General features: G+C 38.5%; 1 protein-coding gene across 4 annotated transcripts in view; it reads right to left on the bottom strand.

Moving 5' to 3' along the window:
• LOC134211251 (protein ABHD1) overlaps positions 1 to 25879 on the bottom strand; it is a 43535-nt gene extending 17656 nt beyond the window's left edge. Inside the window, exons 1-4 of one of the 4 annotated variants that reach the window (XM_062687957.1) lie at positions 25547 to 25879; positions 2258 to 2517; positions 1911 to 2184; positions 1526 to 1843 (exon numbers count right to left, since the gene is read on the bottom strand). In XM_062687957.1, the coding sequence (XP_062543941.1) occupies positions 1526 to 1843; positions 1911 to 2184; positions 2258 to 2362 (697 nt within the window). In that variant the 5' untranslated portion in view covers positions 2363 to 2517; positions 25547 to 25879. Of the gene's footprint in view, positions 1 to 1525; positions 1844 to 1910; positions 2185 to 2257; positions 2518 to 2576; positions 2679 to 17143; positions 17363 to 25546 lie in introns of those variants that run through there. The other 3 variants (XM_062687956.1, XM_062687958.1, XM_062687959.1) reach the window with 3 other exon arrangements.
• Positions 25880 to 27173: the final 1294 nt, after the last annotated feature.

The following is a 27173-nucleotide window of genomic DNA, read 5'->3' as shown; positions in this document are numbered from 1 at the left end:
ATATTCAATTTGGCGAGTCACGTGCCCCATCGTGCCCAAGTTTAAATCCACTAAAGAACGAGGATACTCAATAAATGAATATTCATGCAAGGGTGCAACGAAAAGCAAGCATTGTGTTTCCTGGGCCTCTTATTTCCTTAGATATAAAATGAAAAATTCAATTCTGTGGGTCATTTTTTTAGTAACGAACAAGTTTGTAGGAATTGTTCACAAGAAAAGCAATTTCACACTGCAAGCTGTGCCTTATATAAAAAAAAATTGATATTCGCCCATAAAGTACATGATAGTACAACATTTAAGTAGTGAAAAAAAGGATGATTGCTCATGCTTCGATATAACGTACAATTCGATATAACGTACAACTTTGAAATCGATATGTACGTTATATCGAAGTTTACCTGTTCGAGTATCACTAGTGTTCAATCTACGAGTTACATCGTAACAATGCCTATGCGATAATAACTTGTGATTATTTACTGACACAATACAAATTGAAATAAGGCTTTTTTCCCGATTCCGAATAAAAATCAGTTTTCAGCAATGGAATTGGATTTTTTAATTTTGAAAGATATGTTGATTTTTTATTCATTTGAATACATTTCTCTGAACTACAACATATTTTAATCACACCCGTAGACCACAAATTAATTGTAAATTTATAATGTATTATTGTAATGTTGTTCGCGTTAGATTACCGTCATCTATTAGCAATAAAAAATAATCAATTCGTGAACCATTTTTTCTTAGTCTTTTAAATTGATATAAACACAGGAAGCAAGTCAAAGCCATCTTAGTAGAAATACCGAGATAAGAACTTTCCAAAACCGAACGCAAAAAGCTTCTTAGCCCTGGATTTACTACACATACAACCGTTGATCAATGCCATACGTCATAGTCCGCACTAGGACAAGTTCAAATTTCAACCCAAACTGATAATGGGACAATCACATGAGAGATAAATATTTTTCAGACATGTATTTAGATTCGCATATAGCATATTAGCTGATTTCACGTATGGAACAGTCGTATGGTAACTTACTACGTAAACCGACACTTCTATATTATCTAATCTGTCGATTAGATACTTTAGGAGGACATCCTCCATTGTCTGTGTTTGCAGACAATGAACTTCGCATATATGTATAATTGCAAATGCTAATCCCGATCAGGATAATAAATAATTTTGTCATTGATATCCTACTCAGTTAACTTGGTGTGCATAAAAGGTAAAATGTTGAAGAAATAATACCCAAATTAATATGCAAAATATTTATTATTATTTGTTTGATGTTAAAATACCTGGGCATGTTATGCCTAAAGTATTTTGCATATCAATCAATTGTTGGTTGTCTTATGCACACCCCAAGTCCATAAAGAGTTGGAGGCGAAACTATAGAATTGATAGTTCCATTAGGATATGGCAGGCATGATTTTTTTATATCAAGTGGATTTTTCAAATTGAGCGATTGATAATGTTGGTGAACAACAGAAGATACATTTAAGTCAACTATCCCTAAACACTTACCTTTATTAACGTCCCACGGAACGGAGATGATTTTTGCTGCGGTCAATACCGACTTGGCTACGTCACTGTAGTTTGCCAAATAATTCCCAAGGATCAGACCACCCATGGATATGCCAGTGGCACCTATTTTGACGTGGGAATTCAGCTTTCTGACATGGCTAACCACTTCGGCCAGATCTTCACTGTTGGACGCACAGTACAGTCGAGGAGTTTTCAGCTCCATCCCTCCCAATCCACGGTTGTTGAAAACAACCGTTCGGATGCCATTGCGATTCGCTGCCATGACCAAGCATTTGATATATTCGGCTTGTGATTCACCTAAGTTAATGCAATGAAACATATTAGCTAAGTGCTAACATCATCGAAAGGTGTATAATTAACGAACCTGTTAATCCTGGCAGAATTATGATCAACGGTGACTCACTATCACAGTCAGTTTCAAGCCAGTCTAGAGCCACCTCGCCGCCATCCTTCAGGGTGAGCACCTCCCGACGATACTCGATGTTAGGCATCATATTCGAACGGATGATGCTAGCAAAAACAGTTTGAGCCCGACTCTCCACGCACCAGAACGTCGGCCAAAACTTCATTTCCAGAATGGGAATGTTCTTGCGAAGATATTTTTTGAAGGGACCATTCGACACGGCTAGGATAGGTCGCTGGAAGATTTAAAAAATTAAGCATTACTAAACCACCTAATAGCTTGAGAACGCAACCGGAAATTGATCTTACCTTAACTACCTCTAAAAGATAGTAAATTAAGTAGCCGACAAGAAATATGGCAAATATGTGCCATCGTGGTAGGTTGGTGAAATAGGCATACAGATCCGTGATCATTGTGTTAACTTAATGGACCCAATAAATCTGCGTAAATTTATCCTCAAATCACCGTTGCATTCGTTGTAGTTGATGCTTTATGAATATTTCGCTCTGTGTCGGAAACAAACCAGCAATCGCTGCGCCGCGCTACCAGCAAGTTATCACGTTGATTACTGCAAAATAAAACGAAGCTTTAGCGTGAAATGCGACAGAGGGATGACTGTTAATATACAGGGGAATAAATTCCAAAGTCATCGCAATTGGACGAACTGCTACCTCCGTCATTAAATCGCCAATAACTGTCTCCAGAATATATTCAAGGGTACTTTTGAACATATTTTTTATTGTACAAAGGTATTGTGTATTGTTTTCTTTTCATGAACAAAGTATGAATAGGGATTCGGAAAACTGCTTGTTGTGCACTTGTCATAAGACGAGTTTATACAATCCCATTTAATTCTACCGAGACACTGAAGACGATCTTACTGTTGAGGTCGAAATACGTATCTGTCAAGGTGGTGGAATTAAATGGGATTGTACAATCTCGTCTTATGACAAGTGAAGACATTCCACTAAAAAGCTCAAAATAATTTTCTTAACGCTTGGTGTGGTTTAGTAGAAACCTGACCATATACAGTTTATTAACGGTACAACTCAGTTAAAAAATGTTTTATAATGTAACGATTTCAAAACGAGTTCTAGGTACCGTCGTGCGGGGCTTCTTTTGACTCCGGAGTCCGGGGACTACTTTGGATATTTGATTTTCTAAAAAAAATCTAGAAGAAAAAAAACAAGACACTCGAATGGTGATAATGGCAATTTGAGAGTAGTTATCGTTGCAATTCTTGTTTCAAAATGTCCAAAGTAGCCCCCGATTTGTCAAAAGAAGCCCCGCACGATGGTACAGCAATGTGGGCAATAAATTTCAATATACGTTCGAACTTATTAGTAAAACTTCTGCCATGTCTCACTTCTTAGGCAAAGAACTATTTCACATCTCATTGTTATAGATAAAACCATAATGCATGTAATTTATATCAAATATTGCAAAGATTTACAAAACTTACAAATGTTTCGTAGCTCTACTTTAGCATTAGCATTAGCATTAGCATTAGCATTTAGCAGTTCGCACAAATTCGTAGGTGGTACAAGCCAAGACTATTGTTTTAGAGTAGCATCACTTTCATCCGTTACCACAGATATTGATTTGGGACTAATCACTAACTCTTAGATGGAAGCAAGTACCTCCAATAGTCGAGATCTGTCCTGGCCACGTCCTTGCGAATGCTGAGGAAGGGGAAGGATGGTTTATTGGACACCTACTTAAGAAAGATGCAGAGAACTCTACGACCTCTCATAGGTGCCACGGGAGGTTTTGGGGTTGTGTGAAAGGTTATAACAGTAGGAATCGTTTTGGTAGAACGTGAAACACAGAATGAACTAAGATAGAAATACAAAGTAGGAAAGGGACGAGCCTGGAATTGAACCCACGACCTCCTGCTTATAAGGCAGAAGCGGTAGCCACTAGACCACCGAGATCGTCTACAAATGTTTCGTAGCTCTACTGACTAGAAAAACATTCCCAAACAATAGGAAAAAATAATTGGTCGGAAATAGGAAAAAATAAGTGCCAATGTAAAATTATCCATTTCCTTGCACAAGCTGGAACATTGCATCCAGGTTGATCTTTCAGATCTTAATCGGCCCCTTGTGGCTTGCTTTCTTAGCTATAATCAATTCAAAGACGCTTAAAACAATCGTGGATTTCCTTAGTTTTTATTTCTTCTTTAAGCGAGTTCACCGGTTCCCTCTGACTATCCTTATACCGATAGTAGTTCTTTTGGGTGTGACCCGAATTCCCACAAAAATGGCAGACAAATTTTGCGTATCTGCGTATTGCGTAGCTTGTTTGATATTCACTATTAGCTGAATCACGGAATGTAACAAAACCACGCGATTCAGCCAAATTTTTAACCACAAGCACGTAATTTTTTGAGCTCCCTTCGTTACAATTTGAAAGATCTTCTTCTTCTTCTTCTTCTTCTTATTGGCATTACATCCCCACACTGAGACAGAGCCGCCTCGCAGCTTAGTGTTCATTAAGCACTTCCACAGTTATTAACTGCGAGGTTTCTTAGCCAGGTTACCATTTTTGCATTCGTATATCATGAGGCTAACACGATGATACTTTAATGCCCAGGAAAGTCGATACAATTTCCAATCCAAAAATTGCCTAGACCGGCACCGGGAATCGAACCCAGCCACCCTCAGCATGGTCTTGCTTTGTAGCCGCGCGTCTTACCTCTTTGAAAGATACTCTGGACAATTTGTCCTCTTGGGCTACGAAGCTGGGTATCGAATTCTCATAAAGCCGAAAACATAAAGCCGGCAAAGTTCCCGCTCTAACTGATGGGTAAGACAATTACTCATACCGTGCTGTGCCCTTATTCCAATCAGCTCCTAATTCCGTTCACACAAAACAAAATAACAAATAACTATATTTATATGACTAAAAATAACTGCATATTAGCTTTGTATTTTTTTATAGTTATGTTTGCGTGAAATGAAACACAATATTAAGACATTTATAGCGTTTAACAATGTGAAAATAAACATATTTTGTTGGTCTTCTATGCAGCCGCCATTTTGACTGTTTTCGTTAATTCACTGGCTAAGAACGACTGTCACAAAATTTAAGTGTTTACAGCTGGAAAATCGTGCTTAATATCAAACACAGCAGCTTTATGTGACATACAAGGTAATATTATAGTGTTTTAAAAATTTATTGACTAAATTTTCTCGATTTGAGATGATAAAACGTGATATTTGAATTGACCGGAATAAGGATACAATAAATTATTTCCGTTCCCAATTCCGTTCTGTAGGTTTGGAAGATGGATCACAAAAAAAGCATCCGTAAAAACATGGTGTATCATCGAGAAAAGGTAGAAGAAGCCGTGAGGATGGTGAAATCCGGAAGTTCTATACGTGAAGCGGCCAGGATGAACGGAATTCCGAATACCACACTGCGCGATAAGATAATGGGCAAGTATTCTAACCTCAGCCCGGGAAAAAACACTGTTTTCTCAGCTGACGTCGAACAACGGATTGTAAAGTGGCTGCTGGACAATGCCAAAACAGGATTTCCGGTAAACACAAATAGATTAGCATCGTGTGTGGCACATCATATCAAAACGTCGTCGCAGCCCAACCCATTTAAAAACGGCATTCCCGGTCGTAAATGGATCAGGCTGCGTCAGGCTGTTCCTCAAACGTCATCCGGAGATTTCGCGGCGAGTACCGAGTTCGCTACCAAAGCACCGTGCTGCCGTCTCTGAACCACGAATAAGATCATGGTTCACCGAGATTCGTGAATATTTTGCAGAAGTAGGGTTATCCGAAGTTTTAAAGAACCCTGAGCAAATATTTAATTTGGACGAGACAGCGGTACGAACAGTTCCAACCAAAGAAATTGTTCTGGCAGGTTCTGGTCAAAAATATGTTCACGCTAAAGTTGGAAACTCCGATAGAGAATCGTACACAGCACTGTTTTGTGGTAATGCTGCTGGACAATTGGCCCCAACGCTCATGTTGTATCCATATAAATTTTGAATGCCAAGCGAAATATGGCAGAGATTGCCAGAAGGCTGGGCCGCAGGGAAAACGGAATCTGGATGGATGAATAAGGACACATTTTTTTCTATTCCTCAGAGATGTATTCTATCCTTGGCTTGTTCAGCAAAAGACACCATTTCCTGTAGTACTGTTTCTCGATGGGCATAAGTCTCACGTATCACCCAACACGACAAAATTGTGCGCCGAAAAGAACATGATTCTTATCTGTCTTCCGCCCAATTCTACTCAAGTAACTCAACCACTAGACGTGAGCTTCTTCCGTCCACTCAAGAGTTATTGGAATCAAGTTTTGGTAGAATGGAGGATTAGTAATAATGGAGAAATGTTACCGAGAAAAGAAATCGCACCACTTTTAAAAAGTGCTGTAGATCGTATGACTAACTTGCCATCGATCTTGATTAACGGCTTTAGGCGTTGTGGCCTATATCAATTTGATCCAGAAGCTGTCAACTATTCATCTTTAATTGGAGGACTTGATGTCATACCACCAAGCACCAACCCAAGTTATGGAACCAGTTATTGCAGCGGAGACCACATTGCCAACAATCTCTTCGCCAGCGGTTGCAGTTGAACAATCCTTTGTGAGTCGTCTGGAATCATTTTTAACGGCTGATCAGTTGAGCGTATTTCAAAGCTGTCGTTCGATCGGAGAGTGGCACGGAGCAGTTTTTGATACAAATGTATATCAAGTGTGGAATAAGTCTAAGGCAAACATATCGTATCCCGAACTGGTAGAGCCCGTATTTCATGGATTCGACGAGGGGTTAGTTGAAGGTATGTATGCGTGAAATAGCATTATATTATGTATTTTATATATTTTCATAAAAATTTCGGCTATTTCAGAAACCAACCAGGCACGAGGTTCTTCAGAAACTTCGATGGAACTTGACGCAGAGAAAGAGAATTGTGAACCACGAAACGAATTTGAGTATTCATTTCGCACTCCCGTCACATCACTGACTACTTCAACTAAACGTGCTAAACGTCATCCGACGAAAACTTCTCCACCCTCTGTGGCCACCAGTCATGCTTATCGTTTGTATGTGGAGAAACATGAGATGGCAAAACAGGATGCAGAAATGGAAAAACAAAAGAAAAGGGAGGAAAAGCAAAGAAAGAAGGAGTTAAAACAGAAAATGAAGAAACAACCAAGGAAACTAAAGGTTCTTTAAAATTTGTAAGAAAATTACATTTAAAACTTTGTTTGAAATGTATTTTTAATAATAATAAAAGTTGAATTTGTTTAAAAAAAAAAATAACGATACTACTATTTCCATGAAATGAAATGTTTTTCGGGTGATTGGAATTAGGAACGCGAATGAACGGAATTAGAACCAATGCCTTTTTAGATGATTGGAATTAGGATCATATAATTTCTCTTATTTGTATCCACTATTAGAACGTAAGTTTATGAACAAGTCTCAACATATTTTATCCATCATTGTACAACGGAAATGCCACTATATAACGTAATTTCAGCTTGAAAATGTTGAACGGCTTTTTTTTTGGGCTCTTAGACAAAGTGCATTGTCTTAGGTGAACGGAATAAGGGCACAGCACGGTAGCATGGCTTCTAAATATCTCGGGGTCCGGTTCGACTCGAAATGCATCTTCGGGAAGCACATTGTGTATCTGACATAAAAATGCCAGAAACGGATCAACTTCATGCGATCAATAACCGGAACATGGTGGGGAGCGCATCCCGAAGATCTTATGACGTTGTATCGAACAACCATTTTGTCGGTCCTCGAATACGGTAGTTTTTGCTTCCAGTCCGCGGCTAAAACACACATGCTGAATCTTCAACGGATTCAGTATACCGCTGTCTCCGTATCGCGTTAGGTTGTATGAATTATTCGACTCATACGATGAGCCTGGAAGTACTCGCGGTACTGCCACTGAAATCGTTTCGCGGAATCATCGCTCCGGTTCCTCATCCGCTGTGATGCTCTCAATCCATTGGTCATTGACAACTTCGAGAAACTGCTCGAACAAAACCCTCAATCTCCGATTCATGAGTATTTACCACTGGTACATAAAGCTGGAGGTAAGCCCTTCTTCTGTAGACGCCAATCGTGCTAACCCGATCAATAATGCATAACAAAATTATAACAAGGGGAGTTATTTATTTCAGAAAAATATTTTAACAAAATGTGTTATAATTTGGCTAGTTATTTGTTAAAATAACAAAAAGTATATCAAAAATCGCTCTAGCCGTAACACAATTGTCATATCAACATTGTAACAAACGTTGATATAATTATCCTGTAAAAAAATCTACTTTCAAGGTAATTGCCTTCATCACGTATAAAAATCTGGTACGCTACCGCGATCAGCAATGCATAACAAAATTATAACTCAATTCTATCAATGGTTGTTAGTTAAAACAACGTGTGTTATAACTAGATAATTTGATAAAAATGTTTTTTCGGCCAGTTTTATTTCATATCAAAATTATAACAACATTAGTTATGTATATTTACACAAAATAATTGCCTACATTTTTTGTAGATATTGGAAAAATGGAGGTAATCATCTTCAGCATAACTTGAATCTACACACTTAAATTTTTTCACCGATCTCGGCTGTGCAATTCTCGGTTTAAGTTCGTTTGCTGAAATATCAGCTGAATGGACGTATGATTACGGCGGCTTCTTCGAGTGCCGCAGTAAACAAATTACTTTTTCCGCTGAGATATCAGCAGAAAGTCAGGAACCGAGCACTCGGCTGTGCGGATCTCGGCAAAAGAATGAAAAAATGCCGAGCGGAACTGAGTGTGTATGTTCGATATTAATAGCTAGTACAAAGTTAATTGCCCACATGGATGGAAATCCGTCGTATATGTCCCCGCTATGATATAGACTACGAAACTTGGCCAAAAAATCATTTTTCGGCCTCTGGCCTCTGCTATTTAGGGGGTCGGCTTGGGAACATTCTCTCCTACGAATAAGCATAAATGTACCAAGGTACCAAGGTATCAAGGGTGAAAGAGCCCTGAAAAAGGAAGGCAAATTAAAATATCCGACTCCGTGGTACTTATTCCTTCTCTCCCTAGTAACGGTACAGATAAGCGATTAAGTCTCCATGGGAAACCACTATTGGTGGTACATCCGACGATGCACTGCTCGCCATGGATGGGCGGTCTATAGACGATGCAATCTCTCCGACTGGCGGTTGCTCATACGTGGTATGATATGATATGAACGGTTCGACAATTCGCAGGCCCTATAGTCCGTTCTTTCCGTCCTTACATCCTTTTACCAGAGTGGCAGAGGGTGCTTTAAGTTTCAAATAGAGAACTTTCGATCAAATGATAATCTGTAAGTATATTTTACTTGACAAAATGATATTCACGTTTGATTCCAAACTAGCAAACGCATCGAATCAATGTCAGTTCAAGTGTGTAGAATCCAAATTATTGGTGCCATATAGAGTTTATACAACATTTACGCGGCCTTACCCTAGGATTTTTTTGGATGGCTATAAGAACTTATGTTAAGAACACATCCTATTGTTCATGATATATAGAGGTATTATGCATCTCGAGAAAATATAGAATACTGCGGCTTCCTGCTGGCTGCTTCTCAGGTAATCGCAACAGTCACTAAACACGACAGAGTCAATAAAAATCTTACCCACCGTATGCACTTGTCATGATAAACACTCTCCATGTACTCAGTGACTCCGGTTGCCTCTCACTAATACAATCGAACACTGCTGTCATTTGGCGAAAAGCACGTGGTTTTGTTTTGAGAGGGAAAATTCTCCCTATCTTTTAACCCGGCGGCTATCTTGACGTCTACCTTCGCAGTCGAGCCTGCGAGAGTAAGACCGCCGCAAGAGTCTAGAAAAAGTTAAGCGCGACAATAGTACCACCTTTGAAACATGTCGACAGATCTTTGATTACGCGTGTTGGGCGTAAAAACTATAGACACTATAGGTTCCATAGACGAGCGCAGGAACGGTTGGGTAATTTCGATTAAGTGTGTTTTTCCACTTTTTCACAGTGTACCACGTGAATTTGACGTCACACGCTCCGTTGCTTGGATTACAATCGTGACGTCATGCTCGTTTGGCTACACTAACTGACAGTTCGTTTGGCTACACTCGCCTTCGCCTCAGCTCGTCTATGGAACCTATAGCACAGACAAACAGACGTAACACTGAGGAAATTCCCTTAGACCATGAGCTCAACGGTCGTTTTAAATTCAACTGCTTGCGAGTTTCACATCCAGGGGCACGCGCATCGTATACCTTTGTATTTGACATCTCACACTAGCGCCTTCTGTTGACATTGTCGTACTAAACTTTGTTTCGTACAACATGCACGTTAGGTGGTGGTAAAATAACTGGGCGATGGATTTTGAAACAAATTGTTCTAGCTGTTACGTCTGTTTGTCTGTGCCTATAGTGTCTATAGTAAAAACCGACTCTAGTGTACACGCGAACATTCCCAAGCAGCGTGCATTAAATGTCGATTTATTTTTGACGCTTGTTGATTTAATTTCGAACACGCAGAGAAAAGTTACCGTTTTGAACTAAAAAACAAAATTGTTGAAATAAGTTTTAAACTCGAATATTTTAATTTAAAAATCAAAACTATGGTATTATTGATTCAAATATTTTTATAGTTGTTTCTACTGCTGCAATTCAGAGTAAATAAATATAGTTTAGATTTAATAAAATATCGTATTTCAACAAATTTATAAAAATCAACTGATTGTTTTTGCAATTTCAGATAATATGTTATAATGACCATTATATGTAAAACTCAAATGAGGTTTATGAGATAAATTATAATACTCATTTAGGTGGTATACTTGGAAGCCAACAGCTTTCATGATTACATTTTGCTTAATGTTCTATAGAACTGTAGTTGGAGTTGCTAACTAGTGTCACAAAACAGGAAAGCAACTCAGAACAAACATAATGTTTTAAATTGGACTTATTATGCATTACCATTGCCAAGTATCAGCCGAATATCCTACATTTTCACATGCATCATATAAAATAATCTGAAAATAGTTTGCCGCAGTGTAATCTTTCGTGATTTGACAAGCGCCTACAATCTTTCCCAATTTTCTAAATTAGATCATAAATGGTAATGAGAAATTATACTTTCGCTTCCGTAACTTTAGTATTATGCCTTTCAATAAATTGACGACTTTTTTAATACAATTGAATATAACTATAACTAATAACTATAACTATAACTTTTTGAACTAAAAAATAAAATTATTGAAAAAAAATTAAACTCATTTTCACTATTTTTAAAATCCAAACTAAAACATATTTGATTCAAATATTTTTATTGTTGTTTCTACTGCAATTCGAGATAATGTATCATAATAAATGTAAGACTCAAAGAGATATATAAAGTCCATTTTAACACTCATTTGGATGTTACAATGTAAAAAGAACCTTCATGATTCATTCTGTTTAAATTCTAGTTGAGTGGCTGCCTAGTGTCACAGACAGATAAGCATCTCAAAACAAACTGCAAGATTCAAAGTGTACATATTGCTATTGCCTAGAAAGCACTTAAGTATCAGCAGATTATTGCACATCTTAACAGGCATCAAATGAAATGATCTGCTAATAGTTTTCCACCGCGTAATCTTCATTGACCAACATCCTCCTCCACATGGCCTGCAAATTTTTAAAAAAAATCATCCAAAATTAAAGGTGCCTTTATCCTGCAGGTTCCTTTTTAAGTTACTATCTGGCGGTTATGTTTAATTGCATTTAAAAGTAACCGCAAACATTTTTGCGCGCAATACAATATTAGAAATAGGCTAATTGATTTCGCATAGTATAATTTTTTTTTAATTGCCCTCCACTTCCCAATCCAAGAAGCTCACTGGGAGCCCCCTGGAGATGGACGCATCTAATTTAATTTAAGCACACACTGGACAGCATAAAACTAAAGAAAAAAAACGAATCTAATAGACAGAATAGAAATTCAATAACAACGGATATAAATCCCAGTGGAACAAGTTTCTTTTAAGGAATTTACATTATTTTGTGAAATTGACATTTGGAAAACATAGCAAATATATTTTTTGTGGTTTTATTTATCGCACGAAGTTTAACCAAATATAAAATAAATTATAATAACATTCAGAATAAAAGTTTGATTACAATATTTTATTTTATTGAATTTAAGAAACGTATTGTTAAAAACCAAAACTTTTCTTTTCGGTTTAAAAATAATATTTATGCAAACAATAAAATATATTGTAAATTCAACCATTTTTATTTTGAATGCTGTTTTGGAATATTGTAGGTATTATAATATTTTTCGTCTAATCAAATATGATTTATTGTATCAACAAATAAAATTATTAGCCGGAAATCAATAATTTTTTATACATAATATTATGAGTTAAAAAAATATTTTTCTGCGTGATAGTGATTGTGGGTTTACATATGATTTAAATTGTAACTAAACATACAAATTTCTTAATTTAACGAGAACTTTTTTTAAATATAAAAATAAAATTTTTGGCCACAATGTTTTATTTTTTTTATTATTTAAGAAAAATATTGTTGAAACAAAAACTTTTCTTGTTGGTTTCAAATTAATTTTTGAATTAATAAAAATAATATTTTGAACGCGGTTTTGGAATATTGTAAAAACAAAAAAAAATCATCCTCCATGATAACAAATTTTGGTAATAAAACCAAAATTTCGGCTAAAGTTCGAATTTCAGGCAAAAAATCTTAGGGGTTACCTCAAGCACTGCCACTTCCCAGGTGACGTGGACGAAATCCCTCCTCCAGAAATAGCTGCGCTCGTAGCCTACAACCACCGACACAACATCCCCTTCGTCATAGGGTGCGACGCAAATGCACATCACACCGTATGGGGAAGTACCAATATAAACACCAGAGGTGAGTACCTGTTACAGTTTCTCTCTTCCAAGAACATTGACATTTGTAATGTTGGTGACAAGCCAACGTTTGAAAACTCCATTCGTCAGGAAGTTTTGGACTTGACTCTATGTAGTCGGTCTATCTCTGATAAAATAAAAAACTGGCATGTTTCTGAAGAAATATCAATGTCAGACCATAAACACATCATCTTCGAATGGGAAGGGGGTCTAACGATGGAAAAAACGTTTTAAGATCCTAAGAAAACTGATTGGGAATCCTACTCAGCTATCCTACGATCCGAAGAGTACATCATAGAAAGTCACATCAAGTCCATAACACAATTGGAAGATGCGTCCAAATCCATTAAAAACAAAATCCTTAACGCCTACCAAGAGAGCTGTCCAACTAAATCAACTAGTTCCACCATGGAACGCATGGTGGAATAAAACTCTTGAGAAGCTTAGGAAAACTGCGCGTAGGGAGTTCAACCGTGCTAAGCGAACCGGCGATTGGAGCCTATACAGAAAGGCCCTGACGAACTACAACAAAGAAATAAGGTCAGCCAAACGGAAATCGTGGATTCTAATGTGTGAAAGCATAGAGAATACACCCGTAGTAGCCAGACTCCAAAAAACTCTTTCAAAAGACCACTCCAATGGTGTGGGTAGCCTCCGAAAGACGGATGGTTCGCTCACTGTAGAGCCTAGCGATACACTGAGCGAATTGTTAAAGATCCACTTCCCTGATTCAATCCCTGAGTCGAGCATCGGCGACCAAGGCACTGGAATTGCTGTCTCAGATCCACAAGAGATCCAATCATGGGTTTCTGGATCTAAAAAAAGACGCAATAAAGGTTGCAAAGGAAGCTTTCACTCGGGCCAGGGTTGAGAGGGCTGTGAGATCTTTCGAGCCATTTAAGTCTCCTGGCATGGATGGAATATTCCCAGCGTTGATCCAAAAAGAGGAGAAAACGCTGGTTCCACCCTTGGTTGAGATTTTTAAGGCGAGTCTGATTTTGGGGCACATACCTAACGATTGGCGTCAAATCCGGGCTGTCTTCATTCCGAAGGCAGGCAAGAGAGATAAAACCAACCCCAAAGCATTCAGGCCGATAAGTTTATCCTCTGTAATGCTCAAAATTATGGAAAAGGTACTATGCGAGTACATAAATCACAAATTTATGAAAGCAATGCCTTTGTCAAAAACCAATTCGCTTATCAAAGTGGAAAATCTACGATCTCTGCACTACATACGGTAGTTCAAAAATCGAAAAACACTTAAAGCAAAAGAAATTGCTCTTGTAGCATTTCTTGATATTGAGGGCGCCTTCGATAACGCTTCTTATTCGTCTATAGGGTCAGCAATGTTGAGGAGAAAATTCGACCCATGCATTGTTACCTGGGTACATGCTATGCTAGCTAATCGGAAAATCTCCTCTGAGCTTAGCGGTTCATACATCACTGTTAAAGCAACAAGGGGTGTCCGCAAGGCGGAGTGCTTTCTCCTTTGTTGTGGTCACTGGTGGTGGATGAGCTTCTAGACAGCTTAGAGAGAAGAGGCTTCGAAGTGGTTGGATATGCTGATGACGTTGTCATTATTGTACGAGGCAAATTCGAAAGTGTTATCGTGGAAACAATGCAATCTGCCCTAAATCACACTTTTCCTGGTGTCAAAAGTATCAACTAGGCATAAATCCTACAAAACTTCCATTATCCCTTTCACCAAACGGAGAAAGGTACAACTGAAACCCTTTTCTTGAATCAAACACAATTAGTTTATTCAAGTGAAGTAAAATATCTAGGTGTCATACTCGACGCAAAGCTTAATTGGAACTCTCATCTCCAATCAGTTGTGCAGAAAGGTCTCAATACACTTTGGGTTTGTTCAAAACCCTTGGTAAAAGATGGGGCCTAAAACCAAGTATGATCATGTGGATATATAAAACCATTGTCCGTCCCAGGACAACTTACGCTTCCCTTGTCTGGTGGCCTAAAACTAATGAGGCTGCTGCAAGGGCTAAGCTCAACAAAATCCAACGCACCGCTTGCATAGCCATCACTGGTGCAGTTCGTAGTACACCCACTTTGGCCCTAGACGCAATGCTTCACCTGCCCCGGTTAGATCAATTCATAACGCTGGAAGCGGAAAACAGTGCCCTAAGGTTAAAGAGAACAAAAACACTGCCGTCGGGAGACCTTACGGGTCACCTCAGCATATTAAATGAATTTGCCATAAATCCCGCAATAGGAATTTGCAGTGACTGGATGGAAACGGTAGTCAATTATGACTTACCTTACGATGTGTTCATTCCTTCCCGCCAGGAGTGGGAAGGAGGTGGACCCAGCGTTCCAACAGGCTCCATAAATCTCTTCACAGATGGTTCGAAAATGAATAATCTGACAGGATCCGGAATCTATGGCCCTACAACAAAATTTCTGTCCACTTAGGACAGTGGCCCACAGTATTTCAGGCGGAAATATATGCAATATTAGAATGCGTGTTATTATGCCTGAGGAGAAAGTATAGATTTGCAAAATATGTATTTTCTCTGACAGCCAAGCGGCACTTAAGTCGCTTAATAACTACACTTGTAACTCAAAGCTAGTGTGGGAATGCATTCTGGCTTTGAAAAACTTATCCATACGCAATCGAGTCTACCTATATTGGATCCCAGGACATACGGGTCTAGAGGGAAACGAGATTGCTGATGAGCTAGCCAGGAATGGATCTAATGAAAGGTTCATTGGCCCTGAGCCCTTCTGCGGGATCTCAGACTGCTCTGTAAAAATGGAACTGAACAAATATATGGTCAGTCAAATCACATCAAACTGGAATGCACTTCCCCATACGAGCCAATCCAAAAGGCTCGTAACGATTAACCCCAAGAAAACCCAACAACTATTAGGTCTCAACAAAGGGATCTCAACATCTACACCGGTCTAATAACTGGACACTGCCCTGCAGATACCATCTACAAAAGATCGGAGCAATCCAAACCTCAAATTGCCGCTTCTGTGACGAGGAGAGAGAAACATCAGAACACATCCTCTGCTATTGCAGTGCACTCACCCAACGTAGGTTCAAAGTTCTCAGCAAGCCCTTTTTAGGGCCTGCTGACATATGGATCTTATCCCCCAAGGACGTGGTTGGCTTCATAAAGCTAGTCTCGCCAGAATGGGGGAGTCACATACTGTAACTCAGGATCTCTATTCATCAATAATAGATGGTCTTGAGTTAAGTCGATACCAAGGTATCTCAGTGACAAACATGTTACTGAGATAACTTGTATTTCACAGCAAAAGGGTATATCACAATAGTCCTAAAATCTGGACGCAGTGATCTTCACCCGACAAACGAGGAAAAAAAAAAGCACTGCCAAAGTCTTAAGGGGTATCACATCAAGAAGCTTGAGAATCGCTTCTCTATAGGATAGTAACTCCGAGATTAATTTTGTTTAACTTTCAAGAGTCTGTTATTGGTAGAAAGGACTAAATACGATGAATCCCTGAATTACCACAATAATTTATTACCATAGAACAAAACGTTACAGTTTTTCGCAAAAATCTGTCTATTGAAAGCACATGATAGTGTACTCCTGACTAAATGAAATTAATCATATACCTATTTAAACTTTTCTAGAGAACCAGTATAAAATTTAAAAAATGAAAAGTTTTGCAAAGTAATTACGAGACTTTAAACAATCATACTTATTTTACATCCCAAGTTAACTACATGAAGCCGATAACGTCTCATGCGATAAGATATAGTTACCGATATATTGTCTACGGAGGAATGAATTGCACATAGGTATGTAGCGGTTTTCGAATTTCCAAAATAATTACAGGTTTCAAGCAGATGATACAATTAACGAAACCCCAGTGATAGAGCGGAATAAAACGGTATGCGTTTCCTCCATTTCATTTATAATATATGTTTAAAATATTTGCACACTCATATGATTAGACAATTGAACATGGAAATTAGAGAACTTCTTTGATGTCATCCTATCTTACTAATGAATGATTAATATTTAATATTATCCGTATGAATGTCTTGCTGACAAAATATCCTAACAGTCCTTTTAGCATACAACATGTTCACATAAACACAAACACTCATTAAGACACAGCTCACCGCAATGGTCATTTCTTCCGTAGAACTATTAATCACTTAGTCACTCAGCTGATTATCTCACATTGGTTTATAAGAATTCACGGTCATTAGGTGCCAAGCCAGTATGGATTAGTTTTCTACTGAGCAATTCTGTTACTCGGTTATTTTGAATACCCTTGCAATAACGTATCTCTCGGTCCAAATAAAATTCCTGTTTGGTTGTTGATAAGGTAAACTCACGTTTTGGCTGATCTTGAAATTGGATTCAACTATTCTTTTTTTTTGCGATGTATGCCGAATGGTTGTCCCACAGACAGAAGCAGCTCTCAATGAGAGCTACAATTCTCGGTTTTGGCTCGACGACTCAAGCGCATGAATCAGACTGAGTCTAATCGGCTGGCCGCGATTTCTGCGGCTCAATAATAAGGCGCAAACCTTTGCCCACCTAGTACTGATGACATCATTGTGGTGTACGTCGCGGTATCGGCATCAATGTTGGTGAGTGAATTATTCAAACACTGATGAAGAGTGCGGAAACGTGATTCAGATAGGTAACGCTAAGCCGAATAGAAATTTCTATGTGGGAAAATGCTTGCTATGCTTCAAAGAACTTTATTATATTGTTTAATGTTGAACTACTAACAATATTACCCGATATACCAAGCAGATACTAAAACTTTGATTGCATAATTAAAGAAAAAGGTTATAATTGAGGTTGCAATGAGTTGCATACACTTTTTTTTGGCAATGAACATAAATTATCTTTAATTTGATTATTGTCTACAATGGTTTCCAAAACACGCAAAATATCTGTTCACGTTCAATTCTGTAGTTTTACATCCGATAATATGTTCAATCATTCTCATTTTCCCAATTCCTTATCAGTGTTTATGCAAATGGGAGAAGCAGTTTAAGATTTAATTTATTATAATAACCATTCAAGTATTGATTAGGACATTCAAATTCAATTACACTATCCAACAAAATTGAACTTTTTTTCGCTCCCTTCAACCATTTTCAATGTACTCAATAGATGTTTTTACGCTGAATTCAGGAACGTATTCAGATTTTCTGTAACACGTCCAGTTTTGAGATAAATGCATTTTAATTCACGAAAGTACGTATTTTCATAGACATTTGGTTTCTCTCCTCTGCAAAGCTGAATTACGTCTCCTCACTTTTAAAATAAAGTTTGAATTTTGTAGAATGGGCCTTGTGGGTTGTGGGAATGCATGTGGGTTGTTGGATTTCGTTTGGCACGTACATTTGTTGTGAAAAACGGAATTTCATTCACAAAAGTACGTATTTTTATAGACATTTGGTTTCTCTCCTCTGCAAAGCTGAATTTCTTCTCTTCATTTTAAGAATAAAGTTTGATTTTTTTAGAACGGGCCTTGTAGAATGCATGTGGGAAGTTGGATTACATTTGGCACGTTCATTTGTTGTGAAAAACGGAATTTCATTCACAAAAGTAGGTATTTTCATAGAAATTTGGTTTCTCTCCCCTGCAAAGCTGAATTTCGGCTCCTCACTTTTAGAATAAAGTTTGAATTTTGTAGAATGGACCTTGCAGAATGCATATGGTTGGTTGGATGATAATTCAAACCTCTTTCTCAAAGTTATAAACCGAAAACCTGCTTTACAGAACAGAGAAACCAAATTCCCATAAGAATACGTAGTTTTGTGAATTTAAACCCGTTTTTCTCAAAAACTGGACGTGTTACAAAAAATCTGAATACATGACTGAATTCAGCGAAGAAAAATCTTTCAAGTACACTGAGAATGGTGAAAGGGAGTAACACACTATTGACTAGTGTTATTAAATGTGCCTTGCTCACAATCACCTTCAGATTCGAAATAACGTAACAAATTCGGTCAAATTGAGTAATAAACAATTGCATATTATTACTTCAAGCATCCAAAACATTTTTGTCAGAGAAAAATAATGAACAAGAAATAGATACTGGTTGTCCATTCATATTCGATTTTCAGATTCCCGTTTTTTTTCGATTGGAGGAACTGATACTAAAATATGATACTAGCGAATCTAAACAAGAAATCAGCTAATTTTTATGTTTGTGTTATTAGAGGAAGGATTAGGAAGTTTTGTTACATGCGGAATCGAAGGAAAACAAAATTCTAAAAATTAAAAATTTTAACGCAGTAGGATTTCTATTTGAGAAAGTGTTTTTGGAGATTCTCTGTTCTCAATCAATATTGCAATACAGTGTTGACCCGATTTTGTCACTCCGCGATTTTGTCTACCCCCGATTTTATCACGCATTAGAATTTTCAAAATTATGAAACTTATTCTTTATTTGCTATGTAAAAAGTTAGAGAAATATTCTGGATTTTTAAAAACAAGTTCTCAAAATAATTAAAATTATTAAAATTTTCTCAATTTACCAAAAATTCTTTCAATAGTTTTTTTTGAACAAAATTAATCAAAAATAGTTCGAAAGCTGTTCAAGTTCATCCACAGTCTTCTCATGAATCCCTTTAATTCCTCTTAGATTAATAGGTTTTCATGAAAAATCATCTGAAAATATTTATCACAATTTGAAACTTTTGAAGATATTCATCAATAATTTCCACTAAAGACCAGAAAATGGGAATTTAGAAATGGGGCACTTTCAAAGGCGTGTATTTTTTTACATTTTGTTTGATCGAAAAACCTTCTAAGAACGGAACAAGAGTTATATTATTTTATTTCATATGAATACCTAATTAAAACGAATCATGCATCGTTATTTCGAAGAAAATTTCGCACTTTTCTGTTCATGCCGCTTGTCAGTCGGCGCACAACTCCTTCAGTCATGATTTTGGGTAGCTGATTCCACCAATTCTTCATTCGAACTATGTCAGCGGTGACTGCTCTCTTCATCTTCAGTTTTTGGTTAATAATCACCCAAAATTACTCTATTGTATGAAACTGAGGACGATTTGATGGATTCAACTGTTTTGGAATGAACTGGACCCCTCTATCGTTGTACCATTGTAGCACTTCCTTGCTATAATGGCAGCTGGCTAAATTTGGCCAAAACTTAAATGGGCCATCATGGAAGGGGAATGAAGGGTAATCCGGTTTTTGACGCAGATGGATGTTGCAGGACCAGGGTTTGCAGAAATCGCTCTCAATAGATAACGAACAACGATAAAAGAGAGGCAAAAACTGTTCCGAATCATAACAAGCCATGATAACAAATTTATCAAACTTGTATACAAGTGCGAAAAAATAGAATCGATTAGGCAGCCCCCACAGAAAAATGGTGATTCTCGCTTTGTTTTCGCTCATTTCGTGTTGGTTACTGCACAGCTGTGTAGAACAAGTTGAAATGCATCATCAGAGCCAGTGCTTCCCGCATTTGGAGCTTTCTAAAAGAAATTTATCATGGGGTATAGCCTCCCGAATCAGAATCAGCTTGCGAAAAAAGTCTCTCGCGGTATGCTACATATCGTAGGTATATGTGCAGATATTATAAGTGAGAAACTTGCTCATGCTCATTCTCTTCAGGGGCGGTTCAAATATGACGTCCACTACTTTTTGGGATTTCTAGACCCCCTCCCCTCCTACCTCTGTCACGCTTTTTTGTATACCTAGTACATGTACTGTCACAAAATCTTAGACCCCCTCCCTCCCTAAAATCTGTGACATCATTTTTGAACGACCCCTTAGGATTCAATCCCTGTGCACAATTATTTTTCTTTTCTCTCCCTGCATGGTGAATATCTTGAAATCATGTTAGATTCTGTTTTTACACGATTTTTTTCGCTCGTATGTTTCATCGTATGACTTCAATTTGCAACCAAAATATTTGCAACATGTTTCAAAAAATCCTAAATAGTTCAAAGAAAAATCACATGGTAATTAATATGCGTTATTGACAATTGACAATTGATGGGCTACAGCTCTTCGATGAACCTACGCCGAACCTCTTCGATGAGCCTACGCCGAACCTATGGAGTATCCTTCTCCAGTGGACTCGATCCTGGGCCAATCGCTTCCAGTCACCCTGAACATTGAGCGCCCTCAGGTCCTCTTCAACTGCAAAAAGCCATCGTGTACGCGACCTTCCACGAAACCTGCGGCCTCTTCCGGGTTCTCTACTAAATATTATCTTCGCTTGACGTTCTTCCGGCATACAAACAACGTAACCAGCCCACCGTAGTCTGCCGTGTTGTATAAGCTTAATAATATTCAGCCCTTTATACATCTGGTACAATTCGTGATTCATGCGACGCCGCCAGATACCGTTCTCCTGTTTACCGCCGAGTATTGTCCACAGCACCTTACGCTCAAACACTCCGAAAGCTCTCCGATCAGCCTTCTTTAACGTCCATATCGCCGTATAAAGCCACCGGAAGAATCAAAGTAGTATACAGCGCGAGTTTTGTTTTCGTTTGCAGACTACGGGACTTAAGCTGGTTACGAAGTCCGTAATAAGCCCTATTTGCAGCTGCAATACGCCTTTTCACCTCGCGGGTAACATCATTATTGCACGTCACTAATGTTCCAAGATACACAAATTCTTCTACCACTTCAAAATTTTCACCACCCAGCACCATTTCGCTACCACCACCACTAATGAACCCACGTTGATTGCCAGCGACCATGTACTTCGTTTTGCTGGTATTGACCGTGAGTTAAATCCTCGCTGTCTCCCTCTTAAAAGGCACAAAAGCCTCTTCCACGGCACGGCGATCAATTCCGATAATATCGATATCGTCCGCAAATCCCAGGAGCATATGCGATTTTGTGATAATGGTACCGCTTCTTTGCACACCAGCTCTCATAATCGCTCCCTCGAGCGCTATATTGAACAGTAGTGCATTCAAGAGTGCATCACCCTGCTTTAATCCATCTAAGGTAACAAATGACGTCGATATTTCATCCGCAACCCTTACACTTGATTTCGATCCGTCCAACGTTATACGAATCAGCCGTATCAGTTTAGCCGGAAAACCATGTTCAAGCATAATTTGCCATAATTTATTCCGTTTCACTGAATCGTACGCCGCATTGAAATCGATAAACAGATGATGTGTCTGCAAGTTGTACTCCCGGAATTTGTCTCAGGGTAAACATTTGATCCGTCGTTGATCGGCCCTCACGAAAACCTGCTTGGTATTCGCCGACGAAGGACTCAATCTGTTGAACAGAATACGGGATATAATTTTGTACGCCGAATTGAGGAGGATTATTCCACGGTAATTGGCGCAATCCAGTCTGTGCCCTTTCTTAAATAGAGGGCGAATGAGGCCGTCCAACCAGCTAGCAGGCATTTCCTCGTCTTCCCGTCTTCCGTATGCGTTATTAGGGCTGACAAAAGTCATCGTCACAGCACGAAATACCACAGTAGCGTAGCGACGAGTTGTAGTGTCTTCATTGCTTTCGTCGTGCAACCAAATCGTCATGACGACATCGAAGAACGAAGACTTCATATCATTATTCTTCGAGCGGCAGTGCCATGCGAAGATTTTCATAAATCCTTTTTAATAATGAATTTGATGTAACGTATTCGTTCTAGATGTTATCGATACATTCGTGTTACCAAAGTTCTTACTATTTGTTTATTTGAGACGCCATTATGTTTTTTACCAGTCCGTCTATTATGACGTGCAATCAATTATGTGTACCTTGGAACACTAGTGACGTGCTATAATGATGTTACCCGCGAGGTGAAAAGGCGTATTGCAGCTACGAATAGGGTTTATTACGGAATTCGCAATCTGTAGTAGCTTAAGTCCCATAATCTGCTAACGAAAACGTTTTGGAAGCAGTCGTTCGCATTTGGAAGCAGTCGTTCGAAACACCAGTCTTCAAACGCGGTGATAGCCACAATGTTGTTAATTATCGTGGTATCACAAGCTCCTCGACCGTTTCAAAGTTATTTGTGCGGAACAATTCTGGATGCTTCTAAAAACTATATATCTACCGATCAACACGGATTTCTGCCCGGGCGATCGGTTACCACGAATTTGCTGAGTTTTACATCGAAGTGTATCTCGAGTATGGAGGACAAAGCGCAAGTCGATACTGTCTGCACAGATTTCGATAAAATCGACCAAGAAATTCTGCTGCACAAGTTATCCCGTCTCGGAATATCTACGCAACTGGTATCTTGGTTGAAATCCTATCTTATGGATCGGCAGCTTCGGGTGAAGATCGCCTATGTGTCAGCGCCTTTCACAAACAGATCTGGTGTACCACAAGGTAGCAATCTTGGACCGCTACTGTTCGTTCTTTTCTTCAATGATGCTGCTTTAGGTGTTGATGAATGTTTCAAACTGGTGTTCGCTGATAATATGAATCTTTATATTGTTGTACGAACGTTGAATGATTGCCAGGCTCTACAAGTATCGTTAACTCTATTTGCCGACTGGCGCCGTGGGAATAAACTGACTGTCAGCGTGGAAAAATGCCAAGTGATAACATTTCACCGTACCGTTTCTCCAATATTGTTCGACTATCATATTGATGGTAAAATTCTTGACAGGGTTTCAAATGTGACTGACCTTGGGATCATACTGGACTCGAGAATGACTTGATTTGCACCGTTCAGCGATAATTTCAAAGGCAACAAGGCAGCTAGGCTTCATTTCTAACGTTGCGAAGGATTTCTCTGATCCACACTGCTGGAAATCATTGTACTGTGCACTCGTCCGTCCAATTTTGGAAACTGTGTCTGTTGTTTGGCACACCCATCAGGTCACGTGGTGCTTAAGACTCGAGCGAGTACAAAGAAGGTTCATACGTTCAGCGCTTAAATCTTTGACGTGGAGAGATCCAGAAAATTTTCCGCCGTATCCTGATAGATGTCGATTGCTAGGTTTAGACACGCTGGAAAACCGACGAAAAATACAGCAATCTTTGTTTGTTGCTAAACTATTAGCTGCTGAAACTGATGCCCCCGATCTTCTATTCATCATGAACTTCCGTGTACCAAATAAATCACTGCGGAATACTACTTTACTACAACCACGCGACCATCGAACGGTGTTTGGACACAATGAACCGATCTCGGCATGTATTCGCGCATTTACGGCTGTCAAAAATTTATTCGATTTCAACGAGCCAACTACAAGTTTCGTAAATCGGGTTAAACGTTTGTTAACCCTTATGCGGCCAACAAAAAAAAACACACGTGGATGGCCGACAGGGTACCCGTGTTCCCATAAATTGATATTCTCATAACTTCAACATTTTTCAACCGATTTGGATAATTTTGACAGTTTTGGAAACAGAAACTCATATACTTTTTGCCCATTGTCAAGGTTTACAGCTTATGCCCATGGTTATAAAAGAAATCTTTGATGTAAGGCTTAAGAGTCTACACGCGTAACCAAAGGCCATTCAACCAGTTTCAAATATGCTACAAGCTCTTTGCGCTTCTTAGAATTGTAGGTGTTCACGGTATATGCTTCAGGTAATGCAAAAATCCCTGAAATGAGGTCTTAGTCATCCGAGAAATCTCTATAAACATTCATTGAAATATCACCACTTGAATTTGAAAAAGGAACACGGGTACCCCGTCGGCCGCATAGTAGTAGTAATAAGTTTTTATTGCTATTATACTGTTTGTCAGGCAGACCATCTATATACATAAAAATGAATTTCTGTCTGTCTGAACCTTATAGACTCCGAAACTACTGAACCGATCAGCGTGAAAATTTGTATGCAGAGGTTTTTGGGGCCGGGGAAGGTTCTTAAGATGGTTCGAGACCCCTCCCACCTTTGGAAAGGGGGGCTCCCATACGAATGAAACAGAAATTTCTGTTTCGCAGTTAATAACTGTGGAAGTGCTTAATGAACACTCAGCTGCGAGGCGGATCTGTCCCAGTGTGGGGATGTAATGCCAATAATAATAATAAGAAGAAGAAGGAGTAGATAACCCGGAAGAAGCCGTAGGCTTCGTGGAAGGCCGCGTACACGATGGCTTTTCGCAGTAGAGGAGAACCTGAGGGCGCCAAACGTGCAGGGCGACTGGAAGCGATTAGCGCAGGATCGAGTCCAGAGAAGGAGGACTAAGTTCATCCAGGAACTGTAGCCTATCATATCAAGTATCAATTAAGTACCAACATGCAAAATGGGAGTAGAGTTGCTGATCGGTGCATTTAACTGGAAAAATGTCCAATTGTTACGTCTGTGTTTCTATCATGTAGTCGAATTTGATCAATAATAAGCATTTATTGGAAGCTTAATCATTGACAGTTTGTTAACGTTTTAAGGTATAACAAACTATAGATGAACTATATGCTGGTCACGCGAACATCAGCGTCATGGAGCGTCTTATGTCTTATGCTTTTACATCAAGTCACCGATAAATCTTTTCAATGAGGTGTTTCAAAGATGTATTTTATTCATGAACCATACACAATTTCTCTGCTACCAGGACGTCAATAAATCAATATTAAAAACACGGTCCACTCAATACAAATATTTTACAGTTTTTAAGGAAAGATTCATTATCGTCACTTACGTATTAATGGATCATAGGTCACGCCAACGTTTATAACAGTTGCTATAACATTTAGAAAAATATCTATTTTAGAAAATGACAACAAAACAAAATATACCTATATCGTTCTGAATGAACTTTCTCTGCACCGTCACGTCTAGTTATGAAACATGTAACGTTCAAGACTTCCCGCAATGTACTACAATCAGGAACTATAGAATACAAATAACTATTTTCTCACTAATAGGAACATCAAACTGCAACAAAATTGTTCTGGATTCGGAAAAACGCAATACGTTTTCACGTGCGGAAATTCTTGTCTACCGTTTCGCCCAATTACACGACCCATTCACTGCCGCAATCAAATGTGGATAAAAAGAAAATATTCTAGAAACAAATTACAGCGACTAAGCGAATATCACGGATTGAACGCTCATGCAGGACTGCTGGTCATCTGCATTATGCTCCTAGAAGAGGAAAAGCTATCACCGACAGGCGGGTGAAAATCTGCCTCTCAGCCACCCACTCAGCACAGCTCACCCGTACATTGTTTGATATTTATGAATGAAAATCACGTGCTAGTTCGGATTATCCCGTACCCAACCGGCTACTGCGAATAAAGGTGAAGCAAATATAGAAATGAAAGAAACAATTTCGGGCTATCCTTTTCCGATTGGGACCTGCGCAGTAAGAACAAAATTGTGACATTTATTTGTACACTACCAAAATTTCTTAAGACAGCGGTATGTAAAGGCGGTTTATGCGTGTATTAACCTTTTGAGACCCACGACGCAAGTGCTCACGCACGCAATATTCTGTAAGAATAATAAGAAATATGAAACTAAACGATTGTCCTTTTTAAGCTATTTATCGAATTTAAATTCGATTCCAGGAATCTAATCTAATATAATCTAATCGAACCCAAACGCAGCCGGTACAAAGAAAGCATCTTGGAAAATAATTAAGTTAGATCAGAGTCTATTAAATCCAAAGTAAAAGTACCTATTTTGAAAAGTGTGAGTATCAGATGTGCCAAGACTTCCTCTGCTAGAAGTGTATTATTTTTTGTAATGAACGAGAAAGGCACTATTACCGCTAAGGTGATTAATCAGGATGTTTTTTGAATGTGAGGAATATCAATAAAACGTAAATCAATGAAAAATTGAAACCCATTTACCTAAAGTGCTATTTTAGACTTTTCTGTGATTTTTTTCAATATCCTAAGGGTTTAGATGTTACACTGAGTTGATGAATAACTAAGCAATACCCTCCCCTTTTCCTAAGAGCATCCCTAAGGGGCCGTACAGTAATTACATAACCTTTTTTTCTGGGTTTTTCAACCCAACCCATGTAAGATTTTTCCCATACAAATCATTTTTTATTTATATGGAACGTAAGAAAATGGCAGACCCCCCCCCTCCCCTATAAGTGCTTACGTAATTAGTGTATGACCCCTAACCCCCTATCTTCGTCTTCTTAAGATAAAGAATTTGTGTTCCAAATTTGGTTGAAATCAGCCAAGGGGTTCGGAAGTTAAACTGAGTTAATCGATAACTAAGCAATGCACCTCCCCCCCCACACCCTCCTTCTTTTCTAAAGACCATCCCTATCTTCGTCTTCTTAATATAAAGAATTTGTGTTCCAAATTTAGTTGAAATCGGTCAATGGGTTGAGAAGTTATGCTGGAACATACATACATAATATAATTATAATAATAGAAAATAAAGCGAACCTGACTAAAGCCC

This window comes from Armigeres subalbatus, chromosome 2 (assembly GCF_024139115.2).
Source record: "Armigeres subalbatus isolate Guangzhou_Male chromosome 2, GZ_Asu_2, whole genome shotgun sequence".
NCBI classification, from domain to species: domain Eukaryota; kingdom Metazoa; phylum Arthropoda; class Insecta; order Diptera; family Culicidae; genus Armigeres; species Armigeres subalbatus.
Note: the sequence above shows the minus strand (reverse complement) of the source record. Positions and strands in the feature narration are given on the sequence as shown.